The sequence below is a fragment of the Ascaphus truei genome, chromosome 4 (assembly GCF_040206685.1).
Source record: "Ascaphus truei isolate aAscTru1 chromosome 4, aAscTru1.hap1, whole genome shotgun sequence".
Lineage (NCBI taxonomy): Eukaryota > Metazoa > Chordata > Amphibia > Anura > Ascaphidae > Ascaphus > Ascaphus truei.
This window is the reverse complement of record NC_134486.1, coordinates 214,847,599-214,866,638: the sequence shown is the minus strand read 5'-3', so window position 1 is coordinate 214,866,638 and position 19,040 is coordinate 214,847,599. Positions and strand designations below refer to the sequence as shown.

The window sequence follows — 19,040 nt, the reverse complement described above, 5'->3', positions numbered from 1 at the left end:
TAAACACGGTGGGGATACCAGCACCCCATAACGGGGCCTGTAACGGGAAGCAGGGTGAACCCGGATATGAAATTAATGTGATTCAGCTCCGGAGACCCCCTGCTTCAACACTGTTTATCATATAAATAAAATGTAATCATATCAATAAAATAAAAGTCGTGGGATCACCTATTAAAGGCGCGCAGGTAGAGTGACTGATTCATGCACACAAAAACAGATGGTGTGCTCTAAACACTCTTAAGTGAATGTGCAACTCAGTGATAGTAAATAAAATAAATAAAAGCATAATATGTGATTAGAAGTAAGCCTCTACTTGACCCTTAAGACTGTTCCAAGTCTTCTCCAAGCAATAGATTCCAAAAAATCAGGGGAGCAGTGACTATACCAAATGACAAAAATAGAAACTACATAGAGCAGTATAATTGGGATATCAGTGAAAATATAGAACAATAGTCTTCCAAAGTTTCTACTCACACTTTGGACGTTAAATCAAGTATTTCCACAACTGTGGTAATGTGTAAATATGTGGGTATTCTGATGTTCTCCAAAAAGAAGACAAAACAGCACTAGTGTAGATCAAAAGAGCAAACACTTTACTTTCACACAGACCCTTAGATTCAAGGCTTAGATCAAAGTAGAGACATACGGGCAGTTAGAATGATAACCCAAGAGCCAGGTGTGCTTCAGTCTTACCACTTGCTCTGGCTGCATCAGTTGCGTCCGCGTGCTCCCACTTCCCGTTACGTCACTTCCGGTTCTTCCAGTCCGACGGGGGAAGCTTGAAGCTGCTGATCTTCAGATTCTGGGCATTCACCGATGAAATCCAAACACTCAACGTGTTTCGCTTGAACTGCTTCGTCAGGAGTTTTGGGCACCACCCACATCTACAGGGCTTATATACCCTCTTGTCTAATTAGAGCTCACCATTCGCCCATTAATCTGCCTATCATAACGCATCACTTAGTAATTGCAATTGTCGGTATTAGTAACATAAATTTATGAGAGTTTAGCATCCAAAATATTACACACATTATTTATACAAAGTTAATCAGAAAAAGACCAAATTGGTCAAAAGACATACATATGACTACACCAGAAATATGTAGATAATTCTAGGGACTATAAATAATGTGTAATATTTTGGATGCTAAACTCTCACACATCTATGTTACTAATACGGGCAATTGCAATTACTAAGTGATGCGTTATTATGATAGGCAGATTAATAGGCGAATGGCGGGCTCTAATTAGACTAAGGTATATCAACCCTCTAGATGAGGGTGGTTACCAATACTCCTGACGAAGCAGTTCTAGCAAAATGCGTTGAGGGGTCTGTGTGAAAGTAAAATTGCTCTTTTGATCTACACGAACGCTGTTTTCACATCGGGATGCTAACATCTTTGCAACTCTCTACATTGCCACAGTTTTGGAAAGTCCAAAGTGTGAGTAGGAACTTTGGAAGACTACTGTTCACTGATATCACCACTATACTGCTCTATGTAATTTTTGTTATTTGGTATAGCCACTGCTCCCCGGATTTTTTTTTTTTATCTAGAGTAATTTATACAGTCTCACGCTTACTGTGTGTCTCTTATAGACAGATGCAAACAGGTAGGATTTACACAGTGTGAGTCCCATTCAGACGGAGGGACCACTGTTGTGTTAACCCCAATGGGCCATTAATCTCCTAACTGAGACAATGAGCACACACAAGCACAGATTAAATAAATACGGTGCCGCAGTTGATTTAAGGGTGGTAGCACGACCTTCCATAGTGCTGCATCTGTAGTTCAACTATACAATTTGTCAAGTTGGATGTAGCACTAGGGCTTATTGTGTTTTTTGTTCTATACTTTTAGTATTGTCATTATTTACAAAGTATTTATGATACCATTAGTAGTCAAACAGATGATAAACATACAGATGTGGCAGACATTATATCTGTTAACGTGGAATAAGAAATAACGTGTTAAATATTGAATGCATTAAGGTGAACGCACATATTACCATTGCTTTCAATGGTACTTGGGTTAATACTGCACATAACATTAACGGGAGTAGTAACATCTGGTATGTTTCTAAATAGCTGATATGCTTGAATCCTGTATTCTCTACCAGAAGCATTTCATATTCATTTTGAAGGCTAGTTTGGTGAAAATTTTAATTATGCTGTGTGACAAGTGCTATACTATAGTCTTTTATTAGCTGCAGTATTCCTGGAACAGTTTAGAATAATCACAGGTTGTACTGCCCTTTAAATGGACCAGCAAGAGTTGTTCACAGTTACCTTAATGTGTATTTATGGAACACTCCATGTTCCAATAAAACCTACAAATAATCTTGTTGAATGGTATAAATCAACAGACGACAGAGAAGCCCAATGCTACATCCAACATGACATAAATACACAGTAAAATATTTATATATTCTCTTGAAAAAGGGTCATTTAGTTTAACCCTTTGGCCAAAGCGTTGTAAGCTTGCGAGCCACGTCAAGGCAGACACCCGTTCGCAAGTCCTAACACTACCAGATAAAATACTAATATACCTCTATTAGGATTAAAATTCTCATTTACCTCTATGAGGAGGGAGAAAGACCACATTGGATCTATATCCAGTAGAATGAAAGGACCTACTAACTAATTTTACTGTGTATTTCTGTCATGTTGGATGTAGCATTGGGCTTCTCTGTCGTCTGTTGTATACATATGCCATGCTCAATAGCACTCCATTTTGACACTTAAATACATACATATATTTTGTGGGGGCTCAGGGGTTCCCAAAAAGAGCTTGCTGGGGTTTTGTGTTCTGAATGGTATAAATCTAACAGATATCAACAAATATTTAGACAGTGGTAATTGTTTTCTTTTTTTCCCCTACCTACTTATAGACCTCATCGAATTCACTTGATGGGCCATTGTCAGATTTAGAAGATAAGCAACCATCACACCCACATGTCTGGAGCCTCCAGGTGACTCCTGTGGATTACCTGCTTGGTGTAGCTGATCTCACTGGAGAGTTGATGCGCTTGTGCATAGGCAGCGTTGGGAACGGCGACATTGACACACCCTTTGAACTGAGCCAGTTCTTACGTGAGATCTTTGATGGGTTCTCTTACATTGGAAACACTGGGCCCTACGAAATCTCTCGTAAGCTGTATGCATTGAAGCAAAGCCTGGCAAAAGTGGAAAATGCCTGTTACACCTTGAAAGTGAGAGGTTCTGAAATTCCTAAGCATATGCTGGCGGACGTGTTTTCTTCCAAAGGTGAATTAATTGAACATGATGAGGGCATTTCTTAAGAGGCATGACTTTGTGTTGGACTGAAATGGGATAAGCTATAAGTGTGTTAGTAATCCTTCTTTTTTTTTTTTTTTAAAGTTACTAGGCATTTGAATGGTTGCTTTCTAGAAACAGCACAGTTACAGTAAATAGTCTTTTTAGGATCAGTGATGAAGACCTTTACCATTGTATGTCACTTCCAATGTACTCTTTACAAAATGTATACAGTGTTGCACAGAATCGCAGATGGTCTATTCCAAATTACTTAGACATTTTATGCAACTGCAAATTTAAATATGAAACTACAGCATTTTATTATTAGTTCTTTCCTGAAACCCCTATTTGTGTTCATGGTTCTGGACACAGACCAATGTTTTCTTAATGAAGATGCACCAAGGATCCAATTTTTAAATATACATTGATTCCTACTCTGTATTCTCATTTCAAATTCTGTTCTTTAAGGGTTTACATTTCAGTTTTACATATTGTCCAATGCCTTGCTCTGCCAGCACGAAAGATGTAAAGCTTATGTTTATTGTTAATTGCTACTTGATACAGTTTTTAAATGTTAGCTGTCCATTAGCAATTTAAACATGCTTTCAGTATATTCATATATTTTTTTTAAATGTTCAATTGCATTCCAATATTATCTAGTTACTATTTTCAGGGCATTTTTGTGTGCTTGATTAAAGAAACAATGCAGCTGAAAGTTGGTTAATGAATATCTGATTTGTTTGTTTTAAACATCATTTTTGTCAAATGTCCACTGAAAACAAAAATAAACCACATTTTGACTTTCTGTTCCTCATTGTTTTGGATAATTTTAGGTACTTATAGGTATGAGTAAACAGTCCCACAGAACTCATTCTGAAAAAAGTAATTTGCTTTCTTAAACAAATGTTATCATATTTAAAACCATTTGTCGTTCGGGTACCTAAATCATATTCTACCAATGAGATGGAAAAGGATTTGAGCAGACAATTTACCTATACTGGTTTTGCTCAGTCCAATGGAAGTCAAACCCCTCCCAAGTCTCAGCTTATGCTGTTTTAACTGTAAAAAGAATTGCAAGATACTATGTTGTTAATCACTCAGATCTAACCCCTAATCGTGTCTTTGGTTAATTTTGATAAAGTTAAATAGTAGCCTGCTATCGGATAATTGCAAAAGTACGATATGTAAAAAAAATATCAGTGTAATTTAATTCGTTAGAAAAAAAAATCACCCTTAAAGGCAGATTATACCCCATTATGAAAACTTGAATTCAAATGTTTTATTGTAACTTTACAAACAAAAACATCAAGTTACTCGCAAAATTAAGGCCTGACAACAAACTTGGCAAGAGATTGTAAACACCCTCCAAAACATTTGTTTACCATGGAAATGTTAATTTTTAAAGTATTATTAAAACATTATAGTATATTTTATTAGCAGGCTTCACAGGTTTACAGTATTAAAATGAACAATTGAACACAGTGCAGAGTAAAGATAAACACAGGATCACAGTAGGATGTACAGTACAGGTAGTCCTCGCTATCCAATTTTCACTTAACAACGAATGGCATATCCAACGCTTTACAATGCAACCATATGGGCTGTTTTTCGATGCCTGAATGCGTTATCCAACGCTCACCGCCACTGATTAGCATGGAGTCACTTTACAACGGTTTCACTATCCAACGCTACTTCCAGAACGGATTCTATTGGATAACGGAGGACTGCCTGTACGTCATCAAATAAAGATCAGCCTTAATCTGCCATATTCTACAATGTTACATAGAAGTATTGTCAAACAAATTCTAAAGTAAAGCCCCTTTTTAATTTTTTCAGGTTAAAGTCCTTTAAACTCAAGGAAACTTTCAAACTGATCAAATTACCACAACATTGTAAACCACCAAACAAATCTATAAACCAACCAATAGCGGACCTTTGCTGAGTATTTCACAAAGTCATCAAACATTAGAAATAAGTGGAAAGGAATATGACCTCTTTGATCAAAAGGTGCATCAACAATTTACACATTCTCATTACTAACATAAATGCAGCAAACAAGCTAGACAACAGGTGTTTTTGTCATAAGTATCAGTGATCATAACTAGCTATTGTTATAATCTCTAACTTTTGGTTATTTAATAGTATAAAACCTAATACCAAATGATTTTAAAACAATATACCAAATGATTTTTAAAAAAAATATGAATTCAAGAGATGGAGATGTCAGATTTTCAGCTAGCCTTCCTTTTAGTAATTCTGAACAGACCATGTAGAAGGAAAAGCATTTCATTTTAGGTTATTTAGTCAACATGAGGGTGAAGATTAAAAAGCAGAGCACAGCATTGGAAAAATGGAGAGGGCTGGAAGCAACTATATAAGGTATTTATTGAGCAAAAGTGGGTACAAAAAGGTAATGTACCTCTAATGCTTTTCACGACGTTAATGGCACTTTATGAAAGAGATTTTATCTGGTATGATACTAGGAGTACATACTAAACATTGCTGTTAACACTCATATGGAACTCTCACGGATATTGCCAATATTTATACTCAAGGGACTCTGGTCGGGTATGAGGGATACCCAGGCTCCTTCCTAGGTGGGGTTCTGGTGTCCCGCTTTCCCATACTTCCCTAGCCAGGTTACAGACCGGACAAACAGGACTGGTTTTATGAGTGGTCACATTACAGTATGTCTCTTCAATATGGGAATCTTCTATTATGAGTGTCACGGGAGACCAGGATTTTTGACACTTTTATACCGGATATTTCACTAGGCAAAACAAGATGGTGGAATAAAATGTTTATTCAGGTAAACCCGCATACACACTATGAATATACAAAGTAAAGACGAAATACACACTTTCTGGGGGTGAAAACTAGGCTCAAATAGGTGCAGGCGGCCTGGTTTGGAAGGCTCACACTGACCAGGATATCCACTCGGGCTTGCTGGTTCTCTTTTCAGCTAAAAACCTTAGTCGCGACCACTAGGTTCTAAAACGAGAACTTGGACCTCGCGTCTGACTTAACCTCAGCTAGGCAGGCTTTCTTAGCTCCAAAAATGAAGCCGGGTGCTCTGTTATTTGCAACACAGCGACTTTGAAAAGCCAGCCTTTGCATCACCGGCCCAAGTCAGGTTTTAAGCTCGCCAGGTTTTAAGCTCGCCCCTCCCCACTTTCCAAATGTCTTTTCATGCAGCTGGTTGTGACAGATCCAATGCAGATCATTCTTCCTGTAATTATACAGGTAAATAAGAATTTTAATCAGTTGGTGTTAGGACCTGCGATATCTGGTCATGCCTTGAAGTGGCTCGCAGGCTTATAATGCTTTGGCCAAAGGGTTAAACTAAATGACCCTTTTTTCAAGAGACCTGTCTAAGACATGTGAATGTGCTCACGAGTAATATTTTTTGTTTCAAAATTTTTTATTAGGCATGTTTACATTTGAACAGTCATAGTGTTATTCCTTAGCCTAATACAGAGTTTTTTTAATCAATTTTTAAGGTAGAGAATGCTCTTGCAAGGCCTTTAGTCCACTTAATGGACCAAGAAGGAAAGGCAAGAAAAAGAGAAAGGGTGAACACAGTAAACCAAGGGAAGGTTGGGGGGGTGCCTCCTCAGCCCCAACCCCTTACCCGCGTCACCAGACACCGACACCTTCTCCATCGGCTCAGAGTCCCGAGTGTCCTCATTCAATTAGGGGGTCTTGGCCTTGTTTGTAAGATCAGCCATGGTTCCCGTATCTTATAGAAAGCTGTTGTGTTTCCTTTTAGGAAGGCTGACAGCTTTTCCATGAGCATTAGCTCATTAATTCTTCTTTTCACTGTTTGCTTGGAGACGGGTGATACCTTTTTCCATGAGGCTGCCACTGCACATCTAGCCGCTGTGAGAATGATGGAGATTAATTTCCTTACTGGTTGGTCAATATTCTCCATTGGTCTGGCCAGTATGTAGGTCAATGGATCAATGGGTATAGTGAGGTCTGTGACCTCTTTTATCATAGTTTGTATGGTAAGCCAATATTTCTGAATCTGGACAAGTCCACCAAATGTGGGCCATGTCTCCCCTTTGTCCACAGCCTCTCCAGCATAGGTCGGAGGCCAGAGGGTAGATTTGTCTTATTCTCACTGGGGTAAGATACCAGTGGAATAGTATTTTGTAAATATTTTCTTTCATCGTGGTGCTTATGGAAGTTCCTGAGGCAGATTCCCATATATCTTCCCATTCCTCTCTGTCTATAACTACGTTAAATTCAGCTGCCCATTTGAGCATATACTCGTGGACAGGGGGATCTGCTGACATCTCCATTTCAGTGTAGATTTTAGTTATTAGACCTTTTTGATGAGCAGTGTTACGGCACAGCTTCTAGATATTAGTGAGAGGGGAATTCTAATGTTGGGGCTATTTTCTGTGTGAAGTGCCGAATTTGGAGATATTTAAACGTGTCCAATTCAGGAATTTCATATCTGTTTCTTAGTCCCTGGTAGCTCAGGAACTTTCCTAGACTCAATAGATCAGCGATCGCCCCGATACCCTTTGATTTGAATTGGTCAAGGTGTCTGGGTTCACAACCAGGGGGAAATTTGGGGTTTTTGAAGATTGGGGTGCGTTGCGAATTGGTGGTTGTGAGCTTATATTTAAATTTAGATTTCAACCAGATCTCCCAAGTATGCCTCATCGCTCCTAATTTAAATTTACAGATTTGTGTGTCACTTCTGTTCAGGGTCCAAAGACATGTTGGCAGAGAAGGCGTTCTGGCATATTGTGACTATGTCTAGCCAGCAATATTGATCCGGGTTGGCATTCCATACTACTGCAAGTCTTAATTGGGTAGCCTGATAATATCTTGCGATATCTGGGACTCCAAGGCCTCCCCTCGCTCTTGATGATAACAGAACTGATCTAGAAATCCTGGGTCTTTTACCCTGACAAATAAAATGAAACAGCCTTTTCTGGATATTTTTCAATTCTGATCCGGGTACATGGACCGGGAGTGTCTGGAAAAAATATAACAATCTGGGGAGTATATTCATTTTGACCGAAATCATTCTCCCGATCCATGATATCTGGTAACCTTCCCATTTATCCAGATCGTTTTTAATTTTCCTGGAAAGGGCTGGATAATTGTGTTGATATAGGGATTGGTAGTTCCTTGATACGTTTACTCCCAGATATTTAATGTATGAGGAACTCCATCTATAATTAAAATTTAGTTTTAATAAATTCACCTCTGGCTCTGGTAGGTTTTGGTTTAGGGCTTCGGATTTATCGTTGTTGATTTTATATCCTGATATTTTGCCGAAGTCCAGTAATTCCTTTTGACGGTTGGGAAGGGAAGTCTGAGGTCTGGACAGAGTTAGGATTATATCGTCGGCAAACAAGGATATCTTATATTTTTTATTCCCAATTTCTATACCCTGGATATCAACATTTTCTCGTATTTTGGATGCTATTGATTCTATAGTCAGAGCAAAGAGGAGGGGAGATAGGGGGCAACCCTGCCTTGTGCCGTTTTTAATGTTGAATCGTTGTAAACTGCCCCCTGGTAGTTTTACCATAGCCGATGGGTCATGGTAAAGCCTACGGACACCCTCCTATGTATGTGTCCTTAAAACCGAATTTGCACAGAGTGTTATCTAGAAATAGCCAATCAATTCTATCGAACGCCTTCTCTGCGTCCAGGCTTAATAATACTGCTTTAGTTCCTGTGAGGTGCACATGATCGACTATGTTAATTATCTTGCGGGTGTTGTCTGAGGCTTGTCTGCCCGCGACAAACCCGACTTGGTCTGTGTTTATTAGTCTGGGTAGTATAGGGTTCATTGGATACTAACAAGGGAAGGAAGGGGGGAGGGAAAGGGAAAATGGTGACTCTCGCTTCAGCCTAGTGAAAAAACTAATAATGACAAAGGTGCACAAGGGGAATTGGGTTATATTAATTAGAAAAGAAAAGGAAACACCCTTTTACTTGCACTCATTGTTTGAATTGAAGTGATGAAAAAAGTTAATACTTATTATTTTATTTAATTATGCTACTTAAAATAAATGGGTTTAGACAGAACCTCAAACATACAAAACAGACCAACATATATCAACATATAAACTGGATCAGGAATGGGTGCCCTTCAAATAGATACTAAATTGCAGTGATTGGACTCACGAAGGTAATCAAGAAATTCCTAAATCCAGCACTAATTTAAAAATTGTTGGGGACCTGCATTAATTCAAAACAGGTACCTAAGGCTGACAGTCTTGATGCTACAAAGCTGCTTGATTTTACAAAACTGCACACATTACATGTAAATTTCCACAGAGAAATGCATCCGATGCAAATAAACAAATGCAGTAAAGGGTGGTGAGTAAGAAGAGCCTCTGAGTGCCTCTGAGTGCTGGAACAATTTACCGAGGTAATATCAGGCTATGCTCCACTACAAGGTATTATATTTAACTATGTAACAAATTCTGTCTAAACCCATTTATTTTAAGTAGCATAATTAAATAAAATAATAAGTATTAACTTTTTTCATCACTTCAATTCAAACAATGAGTGCAAGTAAAAGGGTGTTTCCTTTTCTTTTCTAATTAGTATAGGGTTCAGCCTATTTGCTAAAATTTTACAATATAATTTGAGGTCATTGTGTAGAAGGGAGATTGGACGATAACTTCCACATTGCATCGGGTCTCTTCCATCTTTGTGTATAATTGCTAAGTTGCCTAGGGACATTGATGTTGGGATCGGGTTCCCTTCCATAAAAAGTTAAACATTTTTAACAGATGCGTGGATAATATTGGTAGGAATCTCTTATAATAGACATTGGTGAATCCATCAGGGCCGGGGGACTTAGACACTTTCAGTACTCTTACAGCTTCTGCCAATTCCTCTTTTGATATTTCAGCATTAAGTATAGAGTTTTCCTCTTCTGTTAATGTGGGTAAATGGCAGCTGTCTAAATATTTTGCGATGGATTCCGACGCTGTTGGTTCAGAGTATCCATTTTGGGTTCTTAAGTTATACAGTTTGGTATAAAATTTAGGGAACTCTTCTGCTATTTTCTTATCATTATATAGTATCTCTCCAGATCTATTTTTGATCGCTGTAATTTGAGACCTTTTCTATATCCCTCTCAATTTGCTAGCCAAGAGTCTATCAGCCTTGTTGCCCTTGTCATAATACTGTTGGCTGGTCCATCTGAGGGCTTTTTCTACGTCCTCTAATTGGACTTGCTTTAATTCAGTTCTAGCAGTAGTCAAAGTTTTATAAATTTTCTTTGACGGGTTAGTTTTATGTTGTTGCTCTAACTTAATCATTTTGTCTGTCAAATCTTTAAGCAGTTTTAGTCTGACCTTTTTCCTATGGGATGCGATGGAGATAAATTTATCTCTGATTGCAGCCTTATGGGCTTCCCACAAGGTCGCCGGAGATGTAACCGATCCGGAGTTAAAGAAAAAATAGTCCTTGAGTGCTGTTTTGACCTCTCTATCTCAGGATGGTTCAATAGGGAGCCATTTAATCTCCAGTTATAGGAATTTGATTTTACGAATGGGATGATGAGGGTTAAAATGATAGGGGTGCATGGTCCGAAAAAGTAATTGGACCAATATCTGAATTTGAGGCGGCCTCTAGGACATTCTTGGATACCAAAAAGTAGTCTATACGGGAATAGGTCTGGTGAGGAGCTGAGTAGAAAGTATAGTCCTTTTGGCCCTGGTGTTGGGATCTCCAAATGTCGATCAGTGAGAAATCATTAATTATCTCCCTGAATCTTTTCCCAGTTTGTTGGGAGTGGGCAGAGTGGGGGTGACCCGTTGTGGATGATTTGTCCTCGGTGGGGTTTAGAACCATATTTAGGTCACCTCCGATTATTACCGATGACAAATATCCAGGGTCAACACCTTCGAGGACTGTTTTTAAACATTCTGTTTGGTTTTCGTTAGGTGCATATATATTGATCAGGGCGATTGCAGAACCAGAGAGTGAACCATATAACCACTAAAAATCTACCCTCTGGGTCCACTGTTTTTACATGATTGAATGGCGTTCCCTGTCGGAGCAAAATTGAGACTCCTCTCTTTTTACTACTAAATGATGCGAAAAAGCTCATTGGGAACCCTTTTTTAAATAAATTGGTCGGAACTTGAGTTGTAAAGTGGGTCTCCTGTAAGAATATAATATCACCCCCTGATCTTTTCATTTCTTGAAGAGCTAGTCTCCTTTTTCTATTATTTTGTAAGCCCTTCACGTTTAGGGAGATTATCTTAATTGCGACTGGGCTAGCCATTGGGACTCTTTGTTGTGTGAGTCTTTGGGGCCTCTCCTTTCCCAGTGGGGAGGTCCTGATTCATTAACCCAGAGATTGGGTTCAGTTCCAGCAAACACTTATTATTGGTAGGCATTTTACATAGATGAGGTCCAGTGATCCGAGGAGATGGGGGGAGAGGGGATGGGGGAGGAGGGGTTGGGGGGAGAGGGGATGGGGGGGGAGGGGTTGGGGGGAGAGGGGATGGGGGGGGAGGGGTTGGGGGGAGAGGGGATGGGGGGGAGGGGTTGGGGGGAGAGGGGATGGGGGGGGAGGGGTTGGGGGGGTAGGGGATGGGGGGAGGATGGGGTAGGTGGAGGAGGGGGGAGGGGATGGGGTCTTGAGACAAAAGGTGGCACTGTGTGCTCATTTGCATGTCATTTCCCAGAATCCCTTGCAGTGGAAGCACTGTATGCTAGGTGATAATGGCGAAAAGCAGGGTTGCAGAACTGTCTAAGGACATGTGAATGTGCTCACAAGTAATATTTTTATAATATATATATTTCACTGTATTTTTGTCATATTAGATGTAGCTCTGGGCTCCCTTTGTGTTTTGTTTTTTGTAGTATACAGTGCCACGCTCAGTAGCACTCCTTTTGACACTTATATACATATATATATTTTGTGGTAATTTGGGGGGTTTATATGAGCTTACTAGGTATCTGTGTGTTCAAATCACAGGATGGAAAAGGGGGGGGGGGGTATGAGCCCCTAAGATTGATGCTACAACGTTGCAGTATGTGGATATATATTAGACAGTGGAGTAATACGCCGCAGCAACTAGATATACATAAAATTCAATAGAATCAATAACCTCCAATGATAAACCCATAAACCTAGACGGGGGGCTTTTTAAAGCAAGGCTGGTAGAAGTACAGCGGAGCCCTGTCAGAACAGAGCCCCAAAGTAAATCAGATATCCAGCTACTGCTTGCCTCACCTGCGTCCGGTAGTGGAAGGGTTAAATCAGCTGGCCCGCATGTCCGATGAAGCTGTAAGGCTGCCAGGTGCTGTTTGAGGAAATTTGCTGCTGTTGCTGACCGCGGTGGCGTGCTCCTGCTCGTAAGTAGGTAAACCGGTTTGGTGAGAGGAAACGGCGGTCACTGCTGCTCCACAAAAAAAGCAGTGGAGCAGCAGTGACCGCCGTTTCCTCTCACCAAACCAAATCACAGGATGGTCTGGGTCTCTGACTGGGGCATCTCTTTACATACCTTTTGCTGTTCTATCTTCAGCAAGGAAGTAGGAGGAGTGACCAATCAGCGTGGGAATTCCCTCCCACTAGCCAAAAGGAATAGGGACTCGTATTTGGCTGATGTCGGAAGAGGCGTGCCAAGCTGGCTCGAAAAGCCGGGTGGGTGGGAAATACGAATTAGCCAATGAGAAATGTGCCTATGAGCTGTATCTCCCCCGGCTAACTCATTGCACCTGCTGGGCAGGCTCTACCAGGTCTGGCAGACTCAAAGGGTGTCCCCACAGGGTACCCCTTGTTCTCCGGACCTGGCAATTCACCCTTCCTCACCCACCAAACAGTTTGGTCACCTTTGGACATCCTCCCGCCTTTGAACTCCGGTGTCTATCCAGACAACCGGCACTAATGTGGATGCCCGGGCTGACTGAGTATACATTTATAGTAAATACACCCAACATGATAAAACATATTTTAATACATAGTATAACTTGGGGAGACCCATACCTGTGAGGGAAATGGGTCTGGGATAACTGGGCTCGAAAACCAAGAGTCTGGGGGACACTGGGTAGCCCCGGTGTAATTCAACCTGTATACCAGCAAATCATGCAGCATGGAAGAATGAGGCTAGAAATATATTTTCTGATACAGTACATATTACCGATGAACCAATAAACCAAGACATACATGGATTTTTCTTAGATCTTAATAAAATGTATGGCTTGCACACAAAGTTATGGTGGGAAATAGCAAGCCTGGAAAATTACTTAACTGAATTGGTGCCAAGAGGCCTTTGTGTTAATTTACCACCTTCACATCAGATTACTGATGACATTTTGTTGAAGGCATGGGGAAATGCTCTGCTAAAATGTTCTGCAGAACTTATCAAATTACTGATTGATTTTGAAAATAAAAAAAAATAGACCTGGTAAATCTGGAAATAGATAGATAAACTTCTAATAGAGATCCCAACATGGAAAGAGTCAATAGAGTTTATTGATCTTGAAAAACAATTGAAACTGAATATTGAAAGTCTAACTACAGACATTAAATCCAAAAACAGCATCAATTTATACGTGACTGTTGACTTCAGAGATAATAAAATATTCAGGTATAAGATCAATAAAAGCTATAAAAACCAAAAGAATTACTCTAAAACACAAGAATCTTCCACAGAATGGGAACTTTCAAACAGTGACACAGAGTTAGAACAAGCAGGGAATAGATCAGGCAACACATCAACCAGTAATACCCAACCATCGACCTCAACATTAGGCACACAGTCTTTTTTAGATCAGACAGGCCTAAATCTAAACAAAGGAAGAGGAAAACAAGAAGGAGGGCGGGAGGCCTTTTTAAGGCGGAGGCCCCGCTGCCTCAGTCAGAGCGCCTGCACTGCATGCAGGTGGCGCGTTGAGAGGCAATTGACTGCTGCCTGCGGTCTGTAGGGAGCTGGAGCGGGAGGGCGTGGTTTGAGCAGAGGGCTGCAGCGGGGGTCTCCTGGGCTGCAAGAGGGAGCCCCCACACGCCCTCTGCTGCTCGTTCTCCGTGCTGTCGCCCCCCCGGTCCATCCGTCCATTCGCCCCCCCCCCGTTGGTCTGCCGTCCCCCCCACACAACACATATATACATACATACACAACACATATACACATACATATACACACACACACACTTCCCTCCCCCCCTACCTTTTGTAAGTGGGGGAAGCTCTGACACTCCAGCCCCCGGCACTGATAGGCTCACCAGCGCACCACGTGACGCGTCACCGCTCGGGATCGCAATTCTCTTGCATCCCCTGGCGGCTGACGAGTGACAGCGCGTAGTGAGCCTCACCGGAAGGAGGCAGCGGGGACAGACAGGCAGGAGGTAAGGGACTGGTGGCCCGTACGCAGCGGGTCCTCAGCCTAAGAGACAGGAACATCTGGGCACACAAAGATCAGGAAATCCAGAAGAAACCATTCAAAAAGAAAAGCGAAATAACTCAAGTGATCAATCTGTCTAAACAGACTTTAACTGAGGATCATTTAAAGGTCTTAACTAAAGGCTTATCCTACTGTTCAACAAGTAAAATGGACTTGTTTAAAACAATTAAGGATGTGAATCTTTTTTCTAGAAAATTATTGTTGCATACATTTTTCAATAGACCAGAGAAAAAGAACCTAGTAAGGGCACTCTAAACACATAGGTGGTATGGTGAACACTTTAAAACATATACTTTATTCAAATAATTTTAAAATAATGGGTGATAAAATAAGAATTAAACGCTTAGATCCTTCATATGAACTCTGAATGTGGTGTTCTGGATCAATGAATGCTGACTGCAAATATCCTCTATTAATGTATGTTGCAGTTTGGACCAGTGAGTATGGTGAGTCACTGTCCAGATGAACCAAAGCACCCTCAATGTCGCGGCTGTAGCAGTATGTGCCAGTATAAACAAACCCTAATACGCAGAATATACAGCACTCTAGCATACATAAGGAAACCTAGCCAGGTCTGCCAAAAAACAATGAGGTAGTGTCACTGGCTGAATGAATGGGATCCTGGCTAGTAATATAGCTAATACAGAGCTAGGAATACTGTAGATAGATGATAGAATATAGGGTTTGTATATAATCAGCTCAATATCACTGGCTATAAATATAACCCTAGGAGAAGTGATTATGAGTCTAGGGAGCAAAGCAATAAGTCCCTAACCACAATGTGGGTATAACATACTAGGCTCACATACATAGTAACAACGGTAGGGCTGACTCAGATCAGGTGGGTATAAAGTCTGTTCAGCGTCTCAGGTAGGTGGTGTTATAATAACCAATCTATCTATAAGGTAGTAAACAGTACTGACCCAACACCAACTCTGTTGTCAGAGTTGATCTCTAAAGGATCGGTACTCAGTGAGAGGTAGGAGATAAAAGAAATAGAATGTCTACAGAGGTCTCCTTTGATACATTTGACCCGAGTAACCAAGCTAACACGAGAATTCTAAATAGCCTTTTAGAGGAGAGCGAAAAATTAAAGGGGGGTAGGCTCTTTTACAGATTTAAAAGTCAAATCAGTCTTCACATCTTCAATGGGAATTAGCAGTAATGTATAGGTATTCACATGTCTTGTGACAAAAGATCTTACTGTCCTTGAACCAAGGAAAATACATGAAACTTCAGTTACCGGGAGTATAAAGCCTTAAAAGATTTGGAAAGTGATGATTCAATCATCATAAAACCCTCAGATAAGGGGGGAAACATGGTAATATTAGATAAATCCATGTATGCAAAAGAGTGTGTACGCTTACTGTCTGATCGTACATGTTGCAACATTTTGACAACTGACCCCACAAAAGAATTTCAAAGGGAATTAATGAAAATCCTTTAAGAAGGATTGAATGTCAATACAAGTACAAACGACTGTCACTTTTTATCACCTGCCTAAACTACATAAAGGGAGTTCCCCTCCACCTGGCAGGCCAATAGTGGCAGGCATTGATAATATAACCTCTAAAGCCTGTGTATATCTGGATGATTTTCTTCGCCCTTTTGTAACATCATTGCCCTCTTACCTTAGGGACACCAAAGATGCCCTCCTTAAAATTGAGGACAGCTAGACAGATGATGACACTCTAATTTTGGGTTTGGATGTAGAAAACCTGTATTCAAGCATCCAACATGATACAGGGATAATGGCAGTTAAACATTTCCTAAGATCAAGGAACCAACACTCTAAAACACACATTGATTTCGTTTTAAACCTCCTGTGGTTTGTTCTCACAAATAATTACTTTTTATTTGATTGTAAATACTATCACCAAGTCCAAGACAGAGCCATGGGGACCACAGTCGCCACCACCTACGCCAATTTATATCTAGGCTGGTGGGAGGAGACCGTGGTCTTCAGGGAGGAAATGGAGAACTACACAAAACATGTAGAATTTTGGATACGCTACATCGATGATATCCTGCTACTATGGAGGGGTACAGAGGAGCTGCTAAAAGAGTTTATAAATATCTTAAATACAAATAATTACAACTTAAGACTCACATACCAATGTAACTCAATGAAGATGGACTTTTTGGACCTAACCATAATTAAAAATGAGGAAAGAAGATTGGAAACAACAATATTCAGGAAGTCGACCGCTACAAATAGTTTATTTGATGGCCGATAGCCATCATCCACGCCACACTATAAACAATATTGCGGTCAGACAATTCCTCTGATTAAGAAGAAACTGCTCTACCACTAAAGAATATAAAACACAAGCAATAGAAATGATGAATACATTTTATGAACCAGGCCATAGCAAGACAAATGTTAAAAAGGCATATTGCTATGCCCTTGCCACACCAAGGCACAAACTACTAGTAACAAACAGCCCCATGGAGTCATCAGAGAAATCAATTAGATTCATTGGGACTTACAGTAGTCAATGGAATAGTCTTTGCCAAATTCTGAACAAACATTGGCACATCCTCTTGGATGATGAAGAGTTAAAACATGTTCTGTCAAATTCTGCAAGCATGATAAGTCAAAGAAATCAGAATTTAAAAGACCATCTTGTGCATAGTCACTACAGGGCAATATCAATGAAAACTTGGCTAGGGCCACAACCAAAGGGATGCTACCCTTGCGGGAGATGCAAAGCCTGCAGTAGTCTTAAAACGACAAAAGAATTTACCAATATCACAGGTCAAAAAACATATCAAATAAAAGACTTTACGAATTGCTTAACAACGGGTAATCTATTTATTAGATTGTTCATGTGGGAAAAAATATGTGGGCAAAACCCATAGGCCACTCAAAATAAGAATTCTAGAACATCTTGGATCTGTCCGGAACAACTATGATACCCCCATTGCAAAACATGTAACACAAACACATAAGGGCGATGGGAAAGTCCTAACCTTTACTGGCATTGAGCATATTCCTTGGGGAATAAGAAAAGGCAATTGGGATCGACGCTTGCTACAAAAAGAATGCCGCTGGATTTATAAGCTAGATACCATGGCACCAACAGGGCTTAATGAAAGCTTTTTATTTTCATAATTTCTATAAGGAGAGCATTAATTATGTCTCAATTACTAAATAACTTTACCCACTCTGGTATGGCTCATCGGTTGTTTCATTACCAGTGATGGATTATTCCTCATTATGTTATGCCATGTAAACCTATAGGATTCAATATAATTACATCTACATGTGACAATCTTACTACCTAAAAGATGGTGGTGTAAGTAATTGAATGCTATTAATTTTATAGCATTTGGGGTATTAGGGGATCCAGGTATACAGTGTAAATAAATTAATAACTACTAGAAGACCGTATTGACCAGTATGGGCGGTCCGCTCTAGAGTACACCACTCCTACATACTGTACCCTTACTATCGACAAAATTTCCCCTTTGAATCCTGATGTAAGATCTACCATCAACGGCATTGCAACAAGTGTATATAGGTATTTGTGTACATACCAATTAGTTGGATAATACTACACTGCTGCTTACTTTTGAATCAATCCACATCTGTTGCTGTTTATTAAAACTAATAGACAGAAAAAAGAAGGTGTATAATAAGCACTAAATGATTAAAAGTGATATAACTTTAAAGTATGCCCCTCAGTGGTAAACTAGGCTGCCTGGTGACAATACTGATAGTACAAATCAGAATAAACAATACAAACAAAAAGAGAGTAACCGGCGCCTTACAAGTCCAATCGTGAATTGGAAGTCCAATAATGAAGAAAAGTGTCCCAATAATATAGACCCTTCTGATCCTCGAATGCCAGATGGTCTAAAGTGGCTTCCGCCGTGGATTTTGTGATATGTGGAAAAAACTATGTGGAAAAAAATAATAGTGTAATATGCCAACAAATGTTACCCTAAGACTAACACACATAGACAATTCACTTAACAACAATTAGGACAAACAATACAAGACAAGACACTACCCAACAATTATGACAAACAATAGCAAGGCTGAAATTGATAAAAGCTAATTTAATAAGAGATAAAACAACATAAAATAGGGAATACGCGGATGACTGAGAGACCGCCGGTCCGGAGGGTCTAAAACCAGGACCCTACTCAGAGAAATGTAGAAGTAAGCAGGCAGTGAAAGTCGGTCATGGAACGGTGAATGTTCTCCCTCCGGTCACACAGTGGAGCGCTTCTTGAGTACACTTCTATGGCTCCCCGCTTCTCTGGGGCGGATGCTCCGTCACTGGGGGGGCGGACCTTATGGTTGAATACACCTTCCGTCTCCGACTCGCATCTGCCACGCTGCTCTCGTCACGCCG

The 19,040-nt window shown here is 40.2% G+C and overlaps 1 protein-coding gene across 1 annotated transcript in view; it reads left to right on the top strand.

Annotated features, from left to right (window-relative positions):
- Window positions 1-4,079, top strand: part of TSNAX (translin associated factor X) — a 57,580-nt gene extending 53,501 nt beyond the window's left edge. The window contains exon 6 of the mRNA XM_075596843.1: window positions 2,890-4,079. Coding sequence (XP_075452958.1) covers window positions 2,890-3,300 — 411 coding nt within the window. The 3' untranslated portion in view covers window positions 3,301-4,079. The remainder of the gene's footprint in view (window positions 1-2,889) is intronic.
- Window positions 4,080-19,040: the final 14,961 nt, after the last annotated feature.